Raw genomic sequence first — 18,816 nt, 5'->3', positions numbered from 1 at the left:
GACATTTAAAGGTTCAGATATGTCTGTAGTGCCCCTATGTCTCCACTTTTGAGAGTATTCTATGCTTGCTCAATGCAAATTACTCATTTTATTAACCAGAATAAAGAACCCATCTTGTTTTAATGAGATTCTCAATATGAAAGACTGTGAGCCGGTCTAAAGCTTCAGTGAAGCATCCTGGAGTACAGACAGAGATATCAAGATATGCCTGAGAAATCATTATTGAGCGCTCCTTTATTTATGGAACAACATTATGTTTTATTGTAGTTTTAAGAGCTGCACATAAAGCAGGTAGAGCAGCACAATAACTAATGATTTTCTGCGCTGATATCAGGTAGTGGTTTTACATGAAGGAGGATTTTCATCATTTTAAATCAGAACCCAATATACTTGAAAGTTATGCTATACAAACTAATGAACAGCGCCTGTAGAACTGGATTCTGTATATAAACTTTCTGCAGGGATGAACTACTGCTATACCCTACAACCCTATAAAATGTTATATCCCATTGCTTTTTACTGCCACTTCACATGGAAAATATAGCACCAACTCATTTAGAAATCAATGTATCAAACAGAAAGACATTATTTAAGATGATTCCCCACCGTTATATGAGAGAATAACATCAGAGTCATTGCTTGAGAATCTGTCCTATAGCAACTTACAGGACTCTGAGATGGTCAAGGTGATATAGAATGTGGTTACTAATTTTATTTTTTTTTTTTTTGGGACATCTGCTTAACATTGTCATTTGATGCCTAGGCAATAAAAAGGTGTTGTAGCTGAAGATGTTCTGGTTGTCACTGCCATGGAAGATATAGGCTGTTATTGGGTAATGTAGCCGTCACTCTGATGTGGATATTCTCTTTCTGTTATATGGAGTCTATAGCTAGTCGTCTGAGGGAAAAATTCGGGCTTTTGATGCCATTTGGGGTCTAGGGTGAGATGGATATTGTCACTGCCATGTGAGGTATAGGCTTCTATTAGCTGATGTGGCTGTCACTCCGGGGGAGGCATCTTGGTTTTGCCTTGTGGGGTAGTGGATGAGAGGCAATAACAATTATTGGGTGAAGTCACTCTGAGGCCGACATTCTAGAAGTTGCTCCATGTGTGGTCTAGGCTGCAGTCATTACTATGATAGATATATTATTGTCACTGCCATTCAAGGTATAGGACATTATTACATGACGTGGCTGCCAATATGAGGGAGACATTCAGTTTCTGTCCTGTGGAGTGTAAGCTGTAGCCATCACTGACATATGTGGGATGTAGGCTGCAGCCATTACTCTGATGCGGACATTTGGGATCTAGGCTGCATCACTGTGATTGACACATGTGGGGTGTAGGCTGTAATCATCACTGTGACACAGGAATGTGGGGTGTAATCTGTAGCCAACACTGTGATGGGGACATGTTGGGTGTAAGCTGTAGCCAGCACAGTGATGGGGACATGTTGGGTGTAAGCTGTAGCCAACACAGTGATGGGTGTGATTGGTACATTTGGGGTCTTGGGGCTGTAGACATCACTGCAATGGAGACATGAGGGGTCTAGGCAGCTGTAGCCATCCCTGTAATGGAGACATATGGGGTGTAGGCTGTAGCCATCACTGTGATGGAGAAAGGTGGGGTGTAGGCTGTAGCCATCCCTGTAATGGAGGCATATGGGGTGTAGGCTGTAGCCATCACTGTGATGGCTGTTAATCAGTGATTAAGACATTCTGGATGTCACTGGAATTTTCAGACTAGGCTCAGGACATTACATTACGGTCAAAAGAAATACGGTATGTTAGAAAAAAATAAAACCTCATGCAAAATATAAAAAGAGAAGAAAACAAACTACTGTATTAATATAGATGAGGATAGCGGAGATCCTTACTTTTATTGGGCAGTCAAAAATTTCATGCAATCCTTCTCTTGAATAAAGGCCAAACACTTGTACCTGTAAGAAAAGTAGAAAAGATTATTAAGAATATCATTACTTAGCATCAGAGACACATCAATAAAATCTAGTTATGGGGTGTAACATCATCAACCAGGGTATTAGAGAGCTACAACATTTAGCTCCCATATGGAACCAAGGCACACAATACCCTGACCAGCCTTTGCAGTTTTAATTATTGACACACATCAAATATTTTGAGCGTGTTTGTACATAAATGTAATGTTTTCCTGAGCACTATCAGGTATAAGAGACACAGAAAAGGTACTTGACTGAATATAGATTTTCTTTTGTGCCACTAGAGAATGGCAACCCATTGAAGACCCCCCTGATTTTTTTTTTTTTGCAAAAAGCCTTATAAAAAAAACTCACAAACTGAAATTCAGAGTTTAATTGTTTCAAAATAAATAAAAGCGTGGTCTCCTATACTATATAATACAATACAATTGGTTACCTAACATTTAGGCCTTGGACAGAGATGCATTTGCTGTAACAATAGGAATGTCTACAGCAACAATAAATTGTTTCTCCATTCTTTTAATATATAAGTGTTCAAGGTCTCTGCCACCAAAATGAATGAGAAACAAAGACCTTCATTTATTTGAACAACAACAATCCTTTTTTCCAGGCTGATTATGGCACCCTACTGAGTAATGTCACTTTCTGTAACAGTTTAATACAATTTTTATATATTTTTTTTTCATTATATATAAAAAAGTTGATGCTTTAGTCTTGGAAAGAAAACAAAGGACATATGTGTTGTGTTTACTCAAGCTGTGAAATGTGTGCGGTGTAGAGAGATGTTCTGTGTAATGCAATTCTTCAACATCCAGACAAGATATCAGAATTTATATTATAGACATAAGAAATAAGAAGCTGGACAATCCAGGTACAGCACATGAATAGGCACTTCATGATGGTGTTTCATAGGGTACAGCAGTGACAGAGACCATTGAGGACACAAGCATGTAACATTCACGCAAAGATAAGCAATTATCAAATAAGATGAAGTTAAATGACACAGTTGTCATATTCATTTTCTACAAATTAATGCAGATAATACAATAACTAATGCTATAGCTAATAAAATACAATGGGAAAAATGCTGTTTTGGCTTCAATGTTGTTTGAACCATTTGAGGTATGATCACTCATACAATATAGTGCAACACATTAGCATTCTGTATAAAACAAAATAAATAAATAAATAAAATCCCAACATTAAGCCCCTAACTACTACCCTGGCACCCAACACACAATTTTTAGGCTTTTACATCAAAATGATAATAACAGCAATAGTTTACTGCCGCCTTACTCATCGTCATGTACTGGATTGCGCCTGGTCTTCCGGTTACTCTGGGGTATAGGGACTAGGCTAATTGTAACGTTAGAACAATAACTAACTAACAAACAATAAAACCAATGAACAAAAAAAAAATTCTAAGAGAAGTCACCAAAAGGAGCAAAAGATAATAAAGGAGAGTGCTAATAACAGAAAAACAGAAAAATCACTAGTGAAACAATACATAATAGTTCAGAGCATAAAAATACATAGCTATTGTAAGGGTCCGCGTTCTCACCGGTCCGTTGACCACTTTGATGTAGCGTAGTACGTCGTTCAGAGGTTTTCCTCCATGAGCACACTAAACTGCTTTAGTTCCTCCTTTTCACGTTGTTCCTCCTGAGTTCCACTGCACAAATCCTTATTACAACACTGAAGTGCACAGTTGTTTCCTTCACAACCACCAATAGCTCCAAAAGGTTCTCAAAATATAAGATTGATCCAGCACCAAAACGTTCCAGTTGTTTAAAAAGTTGTCTCCAGACTTTATTGAGAAATTTCACTTGTTCCATAAAACAACCCAGCATAGGTACATGCTATAAGTAACATCATATCACCTATGCGTTTCAAATGCAACCGCACTCTTAAAGGGGTGTTCCTACGAATACAAGTTAAGCCCTATCCACAGGAAAGGGCCAACTTGCTGATTGGTGGGGGTCTCAGTGATGAGACCCCAACAGATTACAAAAACAAAGGGGTCCGATGGGGTCGCACATACCACAGTGTTCAGGAATTTCTGATGGCTCCATTGAGATGTATGGAGCTGAACCGTCATACAGGGCAGTCTGCTCCATTACCGTATTTTTCGGCCTATAATGCGCACCTCTAATAAATGCCTGCTAAGGCATCTAGGTTCATATATAAGGCGCACTGGAGTATAAGGCGCAGGATCAAATGCAGTACCTAAAAATGACCAGCAGGTGGCAGACCTGTGCACAGTTCAAGCCAGCTACACTTCCCGGGAAACTTTGGCAGCTCCGGTCTCTCCTAGGGGAGGGCAGGATGGGCACAATGTTGGTTGTGGTGCCAGGGCACTTCAGGAGCTAGGGACCCTGTATACTGTGTGGGAAGGTGCAGGAAATTTCTGGGGATGGAGCTATTAAACACTGGTAAATGTACAGTACATCTTGTCTGTAGTACATTTCTGTATAAGTTCATATATAAGGCACACCGGCCTATAAGGCGCACCTTTGATTTCTGAGAAAATTAAAGGATTTTTGGTGCGCCTTATAAGCCGAAAAATAGGGTACTCTCATCTGCCATGATGCAAACTATAAACAATCCCCTCTAGTCTCTGGCTGACCGCACACCTGATCAAGCTGTGCAGAAAGACTGCAGTGGACTGCGCACTCTTCTTACTAAAGCATTCAATATAAAACCCATATGGATGGTAATCATGGCAAATGTAAATAATAGATCACATGAGAAATAGAAGTACAGATACAGAGATAAATCAATTAATTCTTGAATTCCACTTGCAAACATCCAAACGAGGCTTGTATAGCTTGAAACGGTCAAAGTATGATACTGGAGTTCACTAGAGAGTTTCAATCCTATGGTTTAATTCACATTGCAATACCATGAAGTATCAATCCGATGTCTTCGCTTGCATTGTAACTCCACATTAAAATTCATTAAACTCACACATAACAATAAATTGGTGTTGAATGTTCAACATCCCAGCCAAGCAGTGGAAAGGAGTTAAATTTCTGTAAACACATGCAAAACACATCAAACCTTCAGGTTTGTCACAGAAAAGCTAAATGCTATACCTTTTCTGTGACACAACCTGGAGGTTTGATGTTTACAATGTGTTGTAGACTTGTTGAGATACAGTAATAGAGCGGTGGTGAAACAGACCAGATATTTATGTGGGGGCAAGAAATTTCATATTCATTTACCGTTCACTGCCTCTTTTCCAGTATTTGGTTGGGATGTCGGACATTGAACACTAATTTGTTCTTATGTGTGAGTTGAGTGAATTTTAATGTGTATTAAAAGGAATCTACCACCAGGATGAAAGACTGTATGCAAATGATCCTGAGGCTCCGTAGGTATTAATGGAGCCTAGAGCCCCTCAGGCTTATTTGCATACAGTCTTTCATTCTGGTGGTAGATGTCCTTTAAACTATAGGATTGCCACTTCATGGAATTACAATGGGAACTAAGGGCGGTTGCACACTTGCGAGTGTGATGCGATGAACTCGCATCTCACTCGCAACGCATGCTGCTCGGAACGCATGGCCCGAACGCTGCACACCGGGAGTGAACTCAGCATGTCCGTTCACTCCCGGTGTGCAGCGTTCGGGCCGTGAGTTCCGAGCAGCATGCGTTGCGAGTGTGATACGAGTTCATGGCATCACACTTGCAAGTGTGGAAAGGCCCTAAGACGTAGGATAGAAAATCTTCACGGAATCACAAGGCGAATTAAACTATAAGAATGACTCCAGTTTCATACTTTGACAGTTTCAAGCTATACAAGCCTGTTTTGGATGTTTCTTGGATGTGCATTTGGAATTCAAGAATTGATTGATTCACCTTTGTATCTTTATTTATGTTGCTTTTGGGATCTTTAATGATTGACATTTGCCATAATGTTTACCATCAATATGGGTTTTATATTGAGTGTTTTTAGTAAGGGCAGTGAACAGTCCAGTCTTTCTGCCTGATTAAGAGTGAAGAAATCAGGTGATACCTATTTGATGGGGAGCTTTGGAGAATACTAGTTCTCTTCATCAATGATGATACTATGCATGATACATACATACATACATACATACATACATAGTGATCATAAAAAAAAAAAAACTTTAAAACAACAGATTGATAAATACAGAGACATCTTATTTACGACAGGATGGCAATAAACAGACTAAAAAGCTGTGAGGCGAGACAAGAGAGCCCTGGCGCTTATCTGCTAGTGGCCTCCAGGTCAGCGATAGGAGGTCATGAGGCTGGCATGAATGTTTAGACCACTTTGTAAGGTGTTGAATCTCTGCATTAATTTATACTCCCATTCTTCTCTTTCCCTCTGTGTCTTGAAATGTCCCATTAAAATAGTAATCTGCAAGTCTTCCATAGTGTGGTCCTCTCTGGAGAAATGTGCAGACACTGGGAGATCTTTCCTTTCATTTTAAGTATTAGATTGGTGCAAGTTCATGCACTGATGGAGTCTCTGGCCTGTTTCCCCCAACATAAAGTCCTGTGGTTGGACATTGTTCACACATAATAAGGTAGACCACATTAGAAGACCTGCAGGAAACGGTCCCCTTGATCTTATGTACCTGCTGTGATTGTGAGTCTCAAAAAGGTATTTTTCTAAACTGATTTCTTCACTCTTCTTCTGCTCTCTACGGCTAAATGGTACACTACTATATACAGCCTGTTTATCAGGTATGTGGGCATTTAGAGACTAGAGGGGATTGTTTATAGGTAACATCATGGCGGACATCAGATGAGGCAATAGTTCCTTATACCATGTACCTGTGTTGGGTTGGATTTTCTCAATCAAGTCTGAAGACAAATTTTTAAACAGCTGGAGCTTTTTGGGGCTGGATCAATCTGATATTTTGCTGCAGCGCCAACTCCAATTTTAGGAGGGATCTGCAGCAAATGCTGCCCCCGAAATATTGGTGAGCTGGACCTTTGCTTTTTCAAAAACTCCTCTCCTCTCAAGGCTCCTCTCTGTTCTTTGAGTCTCATCACAAACTTACACAGCAGAGCAATAGTGCACTACTGCCGACACACAATTTTGTGAGTACATTAAATAACTTTAATACTTTTAATAATTTTAATACTGTGAGGAAGTAGAATAAAAACATATCCATTTGCAATATTGTGCTTCTTGGTGGTTAGTGTCCAGCCCAACTCAAGTTTCACCTACTCTGCTTTTTCTGGGGCATAACCAGCAATGTAGTCATAGTCTTTTTTTAACCCCTTCCCAATAAGTGCCGTAATAGTATGGCACACATTGGGTGTGGATGCATGCGTGGATGCACTTACCGATAACACCCGCGATTGCTGCTAGCACCGATTGCTTATGTAATCCCGTCCAATCACCGCTGACAAAGCTGCTGGCGGCTTCAAAAAGATGGGGGCCCCCTTGGTAAAATCCGAACCCACAAGGAAATGCAATGCGCAAATGCGTTTGTTTCACCATTTTTTTCCTGGCATGGAATACTAAATACCATCACTATGAAGTGCAATTTGAAAACAAGCCATCACAGAGCTCTTTACGTGTAAAAATAAAAAAAAAGTTATAGATTTTTGAAGGTGGGAAGTGAAAAATGGCAATGAAAAAACAAAAAAGGCATGGTCGTTAAAAGGACATCAGAAAATACCACAATAATTTTTACGTAAAAACATAATACCACTAAGATAAAAACATAGCCCCTAACACCAGTATTGAAATGTCCAATTAAAAAGTGACTAATATAAAAAGGATACATCCATTTCTAAATACAAGATGCTGACAAATTAACCCTTCAGTTCAAAAAGCATATTAGTTCACAATAAGTTAACCATTGACCCACCTTTTAATAAAGTTTTCCTCTTGCTAATGTTTATTAACCTTCTCTACACTCACCGGCCACTTTATTAGGTACACCTGTCCAACTGCTCATTAACACTTAATTTCTAATCAGCCAACCACATGGCGCCAACTCAGTGCATTTAGGCATGTAGACATGGTCAAGACAATCTCCTGCAGTTCAAACCGAGCATCAGTATGGGGAAGAAAGGTGATTTGAGTGCTTTTGAACGTGGCATGGTTGTTGGTGCCAGAAGGGCTGGTCTGAGTATTTCAGAAACTGCTGATCTACTGGGATTTTCACGAACAACCATCTCTAGGGTTTACAGAGAATGGTCCGAAAAAGAAAAAACATCCAGTGAGTGGCAGTTCTGTGGGCGGAAATGCCTTGTTGATGCCAGAGGTCAGAGGAGAATGGGCAGACTGGTTCGAGCTGATAGAAAGGCAACAGTGACTCAAATCGCCACCCGTTACAACCAAGGTAGGCAGAAGAGCATCTCTAAATGCACAGTACGTCGAACTTTGAGGCAGATGGGCTACAGCAGCAGAAGACCACACCGGGTGCCACTCCTTTCAGCTAAGAACAGGAAACTGAGGCTACAATTTGCACAAGCTCATCAAAATTGGACAGTAGAAGATTGGAAAAACGTTGCCTGGTATGATGAGTCTCTGCTGCTACATTCGGATGGTAGGGTCAGAATTTGGCGTCAACAACATGAAAGCATGGATCCATCCTGCCTTGTATCAACAGTTCAGGCTGGTGGTGGTGGTGTCATGGTGTGGGGAATATTTTCTTGGCACTCTTTGGGCCCCTTGGTACCAATTGAGCATCGTTGCAACGCCACAGCCTACCTGAGTATTGTTGCTGACCATGTCCATCCCTTTATGACCACAATGTACCCAACATCTGATGGCTACTTTCAGCAGGATAATGCGCCATGTCATAAAGCTGGAATCATCTCAGACTGGTTTCTTGAACATGACAATGAGTTCACTGTACTCAAATGGCCTCCACAGTCACCAGATCTCAATCCAATAGAGAATCTTTGGGATGTGGTGGAACGGGAGATTCGCATCATGGATGCGCAGCCGACAAATCTGCGGCAACTGTGTGATGCCATCATGTCAATATGGACCAAAATCTCTGAGGAATGCTTCCAGCACCTTGTTGAATCTATGCCATGAAGAATTGAGGTAGTTCTGAAGGCAAAAGGGGGTCCAACCCGTTACTAGCATGGTGTACCTAATAAAGTGGCCGGTGAGTGTAAAACATGAAATTTTGTTCAGTTAAAAGTACTATTATGATTTTTTACAGAGTGTGCTAAAAGTTAGCGATCCAATTTCCCTTTGCGTGTATTCCCAAAATGTTCCCATATCCGGATCTTCAATTTTCTACATGTCCTACCTATATATTGTAGACCACAAGTGGCATATTACCATATATATAACCCCTGTGGAACCGCACATTGTATGGTCTTTTAATTTATAATAGTTAATTCCATTACTTAATGCAAAGCTAATAACACCCTTACTGTTCTTGTGATATCTGCATCCTTACAAGGTTTACACTACAAACACGGAAAGAAACCTATAGTACTATTCCTTTTATCTAATTTATGTACTGAATTATGACTATTTTGTCCTTAACCCCTTGGCGCACCACGACGTTATACTACGTCCCCGGGGCTAGATGCTTAGCGCACCGGGACGTAGTATAACGTCCAGCTTCTGGGACCGGCTCACGAACGGAGCCGGTACCAGAAGCAGCGGCTGTCAGCTGTCTAGTACAGCTGACACCCCGCTGTAACACCCGCGATCGGAGCCGACTCCGATCGCGGGTGTTAACCCCTTACATGCTTGACCGCGGCGTGTAAGGGTGTTCCTGCTGTGGATCGGATCCCCCGTGCCGCTTACCGGGGGATCCGATCCTCTTCTGGGCAGCTCCGAGGACTGGCATGTGCCCCGGAGCTGCCCGGTCTCCATGGCAGCCATACCCCTTCCGGGTCTGACTGTAAACTGTCTGAGCATGCGCAAGCTTGCTCAGACAGTTTACACTGCTCTACAATGAAATAGTATTGTAGAGCAGTGTATTGAACTTAAACCAGTGATCAGAGCATCACTGGTTTAAGTTCAAGTATGTATAAGTAAAAATATGCAAAAACAGTTAACACTACACATTATAATAAATAAAAAATAAATACATAAAATATAAGCCCCTAAAATGTCACTTTCCCATAAAAAAACTTAATAAAGTATAAAAAACATAAAAACACAAAAAAACCCCGCATATTTGGTATTGCCGCGTCCGTAACAATCTGCATAATAAAACAGAATTGTTACAGGACCCGCACGGTAAACGCCGGAGGAAAAAAACCGCAAAAAACGTTCCGAAAAAAGATAATTTTTAATTAATACCCTATAAAAAATGCTCGAAAAAGTGATTTAAAAATTTTATGCACTCCAAAATAAGACGCAAAAAATAAGCCCCTAACAAGATTTGTCAGCCAAAAAATAAAAAAGTTATGCATATAAAAAGATGGTGATGCTAAAATGAATAAGATTTTCTCCAAATTAGTTTTTATTCAGTACAATTGAATAAAATACACAAACCCCCCACATATTTGGTATCCCTGCGTCCGTAACAATCTGTATAATAAAACAGAATCATTATTAGATCCGCAAAGTGAACCCCGTAAAAAACAACCTAAAAAAACTCTCTCTGATAAAGATGATTTTTTATTAATGCCCTTTAAAAATGCTCTAAAAAAGTGATTTTAAAAAGTTACGCAATCTAAAATAAGACCACTAAAAAGAGCTATCATTCTTGCAAAAAATAAGGCCTTAAACAGATTTGTGAGGTGAAAAATAAAAGTTATGCATATGAAAGACGGTGATGCTAAAATTAACAACAATTTTGCCAAATTACTTTTTATTCTGTAAAAATGGGAAAAAATAAAAAATATATATAAATGAGGTATTTTCATAAACGTGGCGACCCATAGAATAAAAATAATATACTATTTTCATGGTATGGTTAACGGCCAAAAAAAAAAACACAAAAATTTTGCTAAAAATTGATGATTTTCATTTCCTCCACCAACAAAGAGTTAATTAAATCTCACCAATTAGCTATAGATGCCCCAAAATTATGTATTAGAAAAGTGCATCTCATGTGGCAAAAGAAATAAGCCCCTATAGGTCCTCAATAAAAAAAAGAAAAAAATTATAGCCTGTACAATGTGACATAGCAAATCTGATTTGGATGGCGCCTCTTTCCCTTCTATGCTCGGCCGTGCGCCCACACAGCAGGTTACCACCACATATGGGGTATCCGTGTACTCGGGAGAAATTGGGTATCAAACTTTGTGGAGCTTTTATTCATTTAATCCATTATAAATGTTTAATTTTCCACCCAAAATGCGTGTATTGTGAAAAAATATTACAATTTGCAGACTCCACCTCCATTTTGTTTTAACCCCTATAAAACACGTAAAGGGTTAACCAACTTCTTAAAAGTGGTTTTTCATACGTTGAGCGTTGTAGTTTCCACAATGGGGTAATTTATGAGTCTCATTATTATTTAGGCCTCTCAGTGTCAATTAGAAATTGAGCAGGTTCATCTAAATACAGGTTTTGGCGATTTTACAAAAAATGTGAAAAATGGCACCCAAATTCTGAGCCTCATAACATTCTAGTAAAATATGTGGAATCTTAAAAAAAACCATGCCAACATAAAGCAGACATTTGGGAAATGTAAGTTATGAATTTATTTGGGTGCTTTGACTATCTGCATCAAAAGTAGAGAATTTAGAACGTTGAAAATAAAGAATTTTTCAAAATTTTTGCCAAATTTTGTTTTTTTTCATAACTAAACGCAAAAGATTTCATCCAAATTTATAAACTAACTTGAAGTACAATGTGTCACGAGAAAACAATCTCAAAATCCCCTGGATATCTCATAGCGTTCCAAAGCTATAAGCACTTATAGTGACACAGGCCAGATTTGAAAAATGGGGCAGCGTCCGTTAGGCCAAAAGATGCTGAGTCCCGTAGGGGTTAATATATTTACTTCTTTAGTTACCATTTGTATGCTAAACGCAATTTCCAGGAAATAAATTGTACTAGATAGAATTTAATAATTGCCATTACAAACCATGGTTGAATAATACACCAGGGGGACAACTAAAACTAATCAAGAAAAATTGCACAAAAAAGAAGACTTTGAAGATCAGTCAAATATGCTAAGGACAAGAACAAAGCACCTTCAATTCATAAAGTAGAAGTATCCTTTATTAACTAGACACACACAAGACTCGCCAGATTGTTAATAAACACTGGCATCTTTTAAAATATGATCCTGTGATAGGGAATCTTTTACTTTCATGACCAAAAATAATACACAAAAGTAGTAAATGTAAGGACAAAATAGTCCAAAGCTATAATCCAAAGCTACATAAGTTAGACAAAAGGAACCTCACAAAATATTGTTTCTATTTTTTGTTCTGTGTAAGGATGCAGATATCATGACAACAGTAGAGGGTGTAATTAGCTTTGCATCAAGTAATGAAATGAATGATTCTAAGCTAAATTACTATACTAAATGCATTCCCACAGGGGTTATATAAATGGTAATATGCCCCTGTGTTCTACAACATATAGGTAGGATGTATAGAAAATTAAAGACACACATAGGGGAACATTTTGGGAATATAAGCAAAGGGAAATTGGCTCTTTTTACGCTCGTTCAGCATGTAAACTGTAGTTAACCGGTTAAGGACCGGGCCCTTTCCTGTTTTTTCATTTCCATTTTTCACTCCCCACCTTCAAAATCTATAACTTTTTTATTTTTACACGTAAAGAGCTGTGTGATGGCTTGTTCTCTGCGTAACAAATTGCACTTCATAGTGATGGCATTACATATTCCATGCCATGTAATGGGAAGTGGGAAAAAAATTCCAAATACAGTGAAATTGGTGAAAAAACTTATTTGCATCGTTTTCTTGTGGGCTTGGATATTACGGCTTTCACTGTGCGCCCCAAATGCCATGTCTACTTTATTCTCTGGGTCGGTACGGTCACGGGGATACCAAATTTGTATAGGTTTTATAATGTTTTCATACATTTACAAAAATTAAAACCTCCTGTACAATTTTTTTTATTTTTTTTATTTTGCCATCTTCTGGCGCTAATAACTTTTTTATATTTTGTTGTACGGAACTGTGGGTGGTGTCATTTTTTTGCGACATTTGATAACATTTTCAATGATATCATTTTTAGGACTGTACAAACTTTTGATCACTTTTTATAGATTTTTTTTATATTTTTCAAAATGGCAAAAAAGTGGCATTTTTGGCTTTGGGCATTTTCGGGGTTAAACGCAGTGAAAAGTGAAAAAACGTTAGTATATTTTGCAATATGCAGCAAAGACTTACCGGCTATGGAGAGGGCTCAGCCCGTGAGCCCTCCCCATGCACCAGGACCCAACCACCGCCGTGGATACACGTCGGGCAGTCGTGAACCAGTTAAAGGAAACTTTATTAAAAAGATGGGTCAAAAGGGAAAGTTATTGGATATGCAACTTTAATTCCACAAGTACTAAATGCTTACTGCAAACTAAAATGCTTTTTGGACCAAGGGGTTAATTTTTTTTTTTGATTGTGGTATTAAATGATGTCCTTTAATTATAACTATAAATAATATGTTGGTTATGCCCCAGATGCTAACCAACCAGAAGCGCATTGTTGCAAATGGATATGTTTTTATCAGGCGTTTTTACTGTTAATTTTGTACAATAAAGCGGTATTCCTACAGAAACAAGATTCTTAAATATACTAAGGATACCAAAATAACACATTCTCTAATTCAGTGTTATCAACAAAAATCCTCCGACCGTAAATCTTCAGATTTTTATGACAGCCGGTTAGATTCTGCTTATGAATAGCCTTTCCTGTCTGCTCGATGCAGTGTGATCTCTGTCCCTCCCCCTGCATTACAAGATGAGCTCACACAGACACTTCATGCCAAGAAGCAGTATTGTGCACAGACTTACACAAACAAGCTACAGATTAAGATCTTTAGCGGGGGGGGGGGCATTCTGTGTGTGTTATAGTTCAGATGTAGCAGAGCTAACAGTTTTTGTTATAGCTCAGATGTAGCAGTGCTAAAGTGTGTCATTGTATGTTATATGCATCTCATGGATCTCTAATCTCGGATCCATCTCATCTCTCTTTCGATGTGTATATAAATCTGTACCCTGATACTCAAAGCACATTGTCAGCACACAACATCTCATAGAACAGAAGAATCATGAAGTGTCTGCTTAGAGAGTCCGCATCCACTGGAATTTTACACTGACCATCACTGAGTTATAGGAGCCAAAACAGCAATAAAACTGAGTAATATTGTAAAGTGAGGGGTTAAAACTCTAAATTGTGTAAACATCAATTGAGGAATCACATTTGAGACATTTCTTTCATGGGAAAACCCCTTTAAATAAAATGTCAATAGTATTGTGAGTCAGCAGAAGTGGACTATTGCTCTGGTGTGATTTGTCCACAGCTATGCGAATTAGTGCTGAGACGCAACAAGCAAAGAAGAACATATGGAACTTCTGGTGGTTGCGTGGGGTTCAGGATTGTTTGTGCAGGAGGAACGACGTGAGGAGGAAGGGTGAACTCCCTCAGAAACGTCACGACAATCCGCGCGTTCTTCGTCTCAGTGGGCACCATTGCTGTTTATGTGTGGACTTTTCAAATGAACTATGGCACAGTCTGCCGAAGTATGGTGATGTACAGTTGCCTTTTTGTCTTTTTATGAGTGATATATAAAAAAGGATTGAATAGACTCATGGTCTTATTGGCATCTTTGATATGCGACGTGAGGAGCAGGAACTAGAGCAGCTTAGTGAGCTCATGGAGGACAATATACAACACTAAATCAAGATGGTCAAGTCACCAGTGACTTTATTATGCAAGGGAGTGAGCAAAGATTTAGTTTTTTCCCTGCTTTTAATAGCCTTTTTCTAGTCTCCACTTACACCTAACACCCAGCCTTAGTAATGGCTTATAAGGGCCAGTAAAAGAATGGGCCTCTCCTCCATTAAACTGTTTAGTGTTTCTAGCATTTCACAATTAATAACAAGGTGACTTTCAACTTGTTAAATGCTACATTTTTGCATACTATGTCACATTGTCAATAAACTAAAAGAACAGTGAACTTTAATTATGACTTCCCTATTTAATACTAGGAGATAGACACAGGTATAGATATATAATAATGCACTTTAAAATCCATTAAAATAACTGTCTTCCCAGTGAGGGTTGAAGAAGGAAGGAGATAAATCATTCCAGCTTTGTTTTAGTGCATTGGTTCTAACGTCCTACCTGCACCTCCTATTTCTTTGTCCACTGTTCACACACTTACTGGGAAATAATGGCACCTTCTTATAAGTGGGAATCAATCATTAAATCCCTGACATGTCCCACATTCCCTGGAAGCTCTGATAATTGTTACTTATATAGCATCCATGATAAATGCTCTCTAGTTGCACAGGTAGACACCATTTTTTTGAAATTGGGCTGTACATATATTGATTTTACATCTATTTAATGTGGCTGTCGCTGGATACTTTAATAGGCTGATAAACTGCAATTGCTCATCAAAAGTCTCAATAATTCAAAAGGAAACACACATAAGTGGTTGCCACTGTCTTAATGTAAGACAGAGGACCTCAGGTCCACAGAAATCCAATTTTGCAGATTTATAACAGAGGAGGCGCAGGTCTGTGCAGTGTGGAGGTGCGGGGAGATGCAGAGGGATAACTTGGTAATGGCTCTGAGCGCCTCGAACTCTCCGTCCTGCCTCCCTGCATCTTTTTTTCTGTAGCTGTTAATCAACCTAATACAAATAACAATATTGACATTCTTGTAATTACTTTTTCCTCAGGCACATTTGTGGGAGAAAATATACTTGGCCGTAATCAGAAGAATATGTGAGTAATCCGAGGAAGGCAGATAATAATGGGCATATGAATTGAGGGCAGCCTTGCGCCACATTTCACTCCCTATCACGATTTGGAGGGCTAAGGAGTCAACTGAATGGGGCTCAAGAAAGATTGTTTGTATCAGGAGTTTCCTGCAAGGGTTACATAAAATGAGAACGCTGCCTTCTCCGCTCTATTAAATCAGTGCTTATTATAGAAAGTTACTGTACAAAACCGGACAATATATGTTAAAACTTGTATTTATTTGGAGAACATCTACAAAAAATATTTTACCTGCTCCTGTCAAGCATCATCTGTGTAATAGCACATTTTATAGCCCTGACTTGGATGCGTGCAGCTGCTAACATAACTGGATGTCAACCACAATCTTCCATATCTCAGCCTCTGCTCTGCCGCTGTGAATACTATTACACAAAAACCACTAACACCGTGTGCAGGAATGTTATATAGTACCCTAGAAATAAAGGTATATTCATCAGGAGGGCATCCAGGTATGTGCATATGGCAGCACTGGATAGAAATGTTAGATTTCTATAGTATGATGTATGTTATTGCAGTGTTGGATAGAAAAACCCTAATATGAGCTTAACCTAATCTGAAAAATCATAAGGAAAAATTGTGAAAATAAATCGCACTATGCAGTAGCCAATTTGCACAAAATGACATATCTGTAGGTCCTTTTGAACACAAAAGTGTGTGCAGATATACAATGATCTGTCACTGTGTGGAAAGACACAACACCACCGCTGTGACATCAGTAGTCACAGACTGCTACCATCAAGCTGACACAGGACCAATGAAAATGCCCTACCCTGGCTAGCAATGTGATTGGTCAATTACTTTTAACTGATCAATAACAGAAACATGTGTTTAAAGCCTAATTAAACTTAAAAAAAAAAAATATATATATATACAACTAAAAAATCTGTACTTGTGCCCTTCTTTTTCAAACATTTGTGTGAGCTCATTTGTGCCACAATGACCCCAAGGCCTTTTTTTCAAAAATGGCATGTATTACTTAATCTGCTAAGAACTTAACGGAAATCTACCATCATAATCCAGCATAACAAACGAGGGACACTTAGCCATAGGTAAAGGCACCACGACTGTGGTAATCTTCTTGTATTTGTTATCCATGGCCTCCTTCTAAAATCAACTTTTAAAATTATGTTATATTACTCTGTCTCACCCTCTTCATTCCTCTGTCTGATGTAATCTCATTCCAGCACAGGAAGTCCATTCAGATCACAGCAGGGTGGTAGGGTGCTCTTTGCACACTATAGAAGCCTCTGGATCTGCAACACAGAGGGGCTCTGGCAACACCCACAGTAGCCCTTCAGGCTTATTAGCATAATTTAGACATTGATTTTAGAAGGATGAAGGTCATGTATAACGAATATAAGAAGATTACTACAGCTAAAGTGCCCAGATCTATGATTAAGTGTCTTTGGTTTATTGTATTGGATTTTGATGGAAGATTTCCTTTAAAGAAAACTTACCCAGGTGATTTTGAGATGGGTTTTTATGACATGCTGTCTGAGAATGGGGATGAACCTTTGGTGAAATCATGCTATATGCTGCTCTGACAACTTTATTACCAGCAACCCATTTTTATCTAATACAAACTTCACCACAAATTAAAGAAAAATTAACTGGTCCAATCAGAATTGGTGTAATTATTCTTTGTTGCTGATAAAAAAGTGCACAAAAACAGGTTTCAACTGCCCTACATCCTATAGTATATCCTAAGTACATTCATTAGTTGTCAGATGCCATAGATATATTAAAGACACCAAACATGTATGATCTATGCTGGAACATATTCAATGGTTATTACATTATTCATGGGTGACATGTGACATTGAAGCACTTTACACTAGTGTACTACATAGGCGTAGAACTTACTTTGTCATTTCATATGTATTAACACTCCCACTTAAAAATAATAATCATTATTAATTTATATAGTGCCATCGAATTCCGTAGCGCTTTATAGAACAAATACAAATAAAATAAGACATTGAATGTGATAGGCCTGCCTACATAAATGGGTTTTAAGAGCACGTCTGACTGAGGTAGGGCATTCCAGTGCATTATGTAGAGCTTTGTGGATGAAAAAAATCTAAAACTTTTTTTTTTTTTTTTTTTTTTTTTTCACATGGATCCAAACATGTTTATTATTGATCGGCCATCTGAATACAAAATATAGATTTAGTGGTCATACAATTAATAAATGTAACATTTTTTTATATTATCGTCAATTTTATCTAAACATGTAAGTGTCAACAGAATGTATTGAGAGATAAAAATCTCCCCTTAAGGTACTTCCCCCAGTTACTCGAACTATTATGGGACTATATGTAGGTACTAAGAAAGGAAAAGAGGAGAAAAAAAAAAAAAGAGAGAAAGAGAAGAAAAAAAAAAAAAAAAAAAAAAAAAAAAAAAAAAAGAAGAAAAATAGGGAACGAACAGTTATGGTAGATAGGACAATAACTATAATGGTCTAGTCTATGTGGAGACTGCTATATGGACCATGGTCTAATCTATGTAGAGACTGCTATATGGACTGCTATAAGGACCAGGTCTTATGGCCAGCAGGGGACGACTTCTGGATTTCCGTATTTATGTAATTTAATTTCACAGGGAAATGGACTCCTCATGATTGTAACAGAAGGTACACTTAGTAATCCATATTTAGCCACATCTCCCAGTTCCCCTTAAACTTGTTGTTTTTTATTAAACCTTGTTCCCACATATATCTTTCATAATTATAACATTCGTTCAGATTTCCTATTATTGAGCCCTGGTCAGTATGGCTTAAAGATTTCCATTGTTTTGCAATCATAGTTCTTACGACTGCACATAGTCTACTAATTATCCATTTCTCTTTCTCAGAGAACCCCTTCATGTATATATCTAACAGGGCAATTACAGGGCACGGTGGAGTATGGATATTCCGCATTTTTGAAATTAGATCAAAGGTAAAGTTCCATATATGCTTCACT

General features: G+C 38.5%; 1 protein-coding gene across 2 annotated transcripts in view; it reads right to left on the bottom strand.

Moving 5' to 3' along the window:
- VPS41 (VPS41 subunit of HOPS complex) overlaps positions 1 to 18,816 on the bottom strand; it is a 175,242-nt gene that overhangs the window by 90,587 nt on the left and 65,839 nt on the right. For both annotated transcript variants that reach the window (XM_072153283.1, XM_072153282.1), the window contains one exon: positions 1,878 to 1,940. In XM_072153283.1, coding sequence (XP_072009384.1) covers positions 1,878 to 1,940 — 63 coding nt within the window. The remainder of the gene's footprint in view (positions 1 to 1,877; positions 1,941 to 18,816) is intronic.

Source organism: Engystomops pustulosus, chromosome 5 (genome assembly GCF_040894005.1).
Source record: "Engystomops pustulosus chromosome 5, aEngPut4.maternal, whole genome shotgun sequence".
NCBI lineage: Eukaryota > Metazoa > Chordata > Amphibia > Anura > Leptodactylidae > Engystomops > Engystomops pustulosus.
The sequence above is the reverse complement of the archived record's forward strand: the minus strand, read 5'-3'. Positions and strand labels throughout refer to the sequence as shown.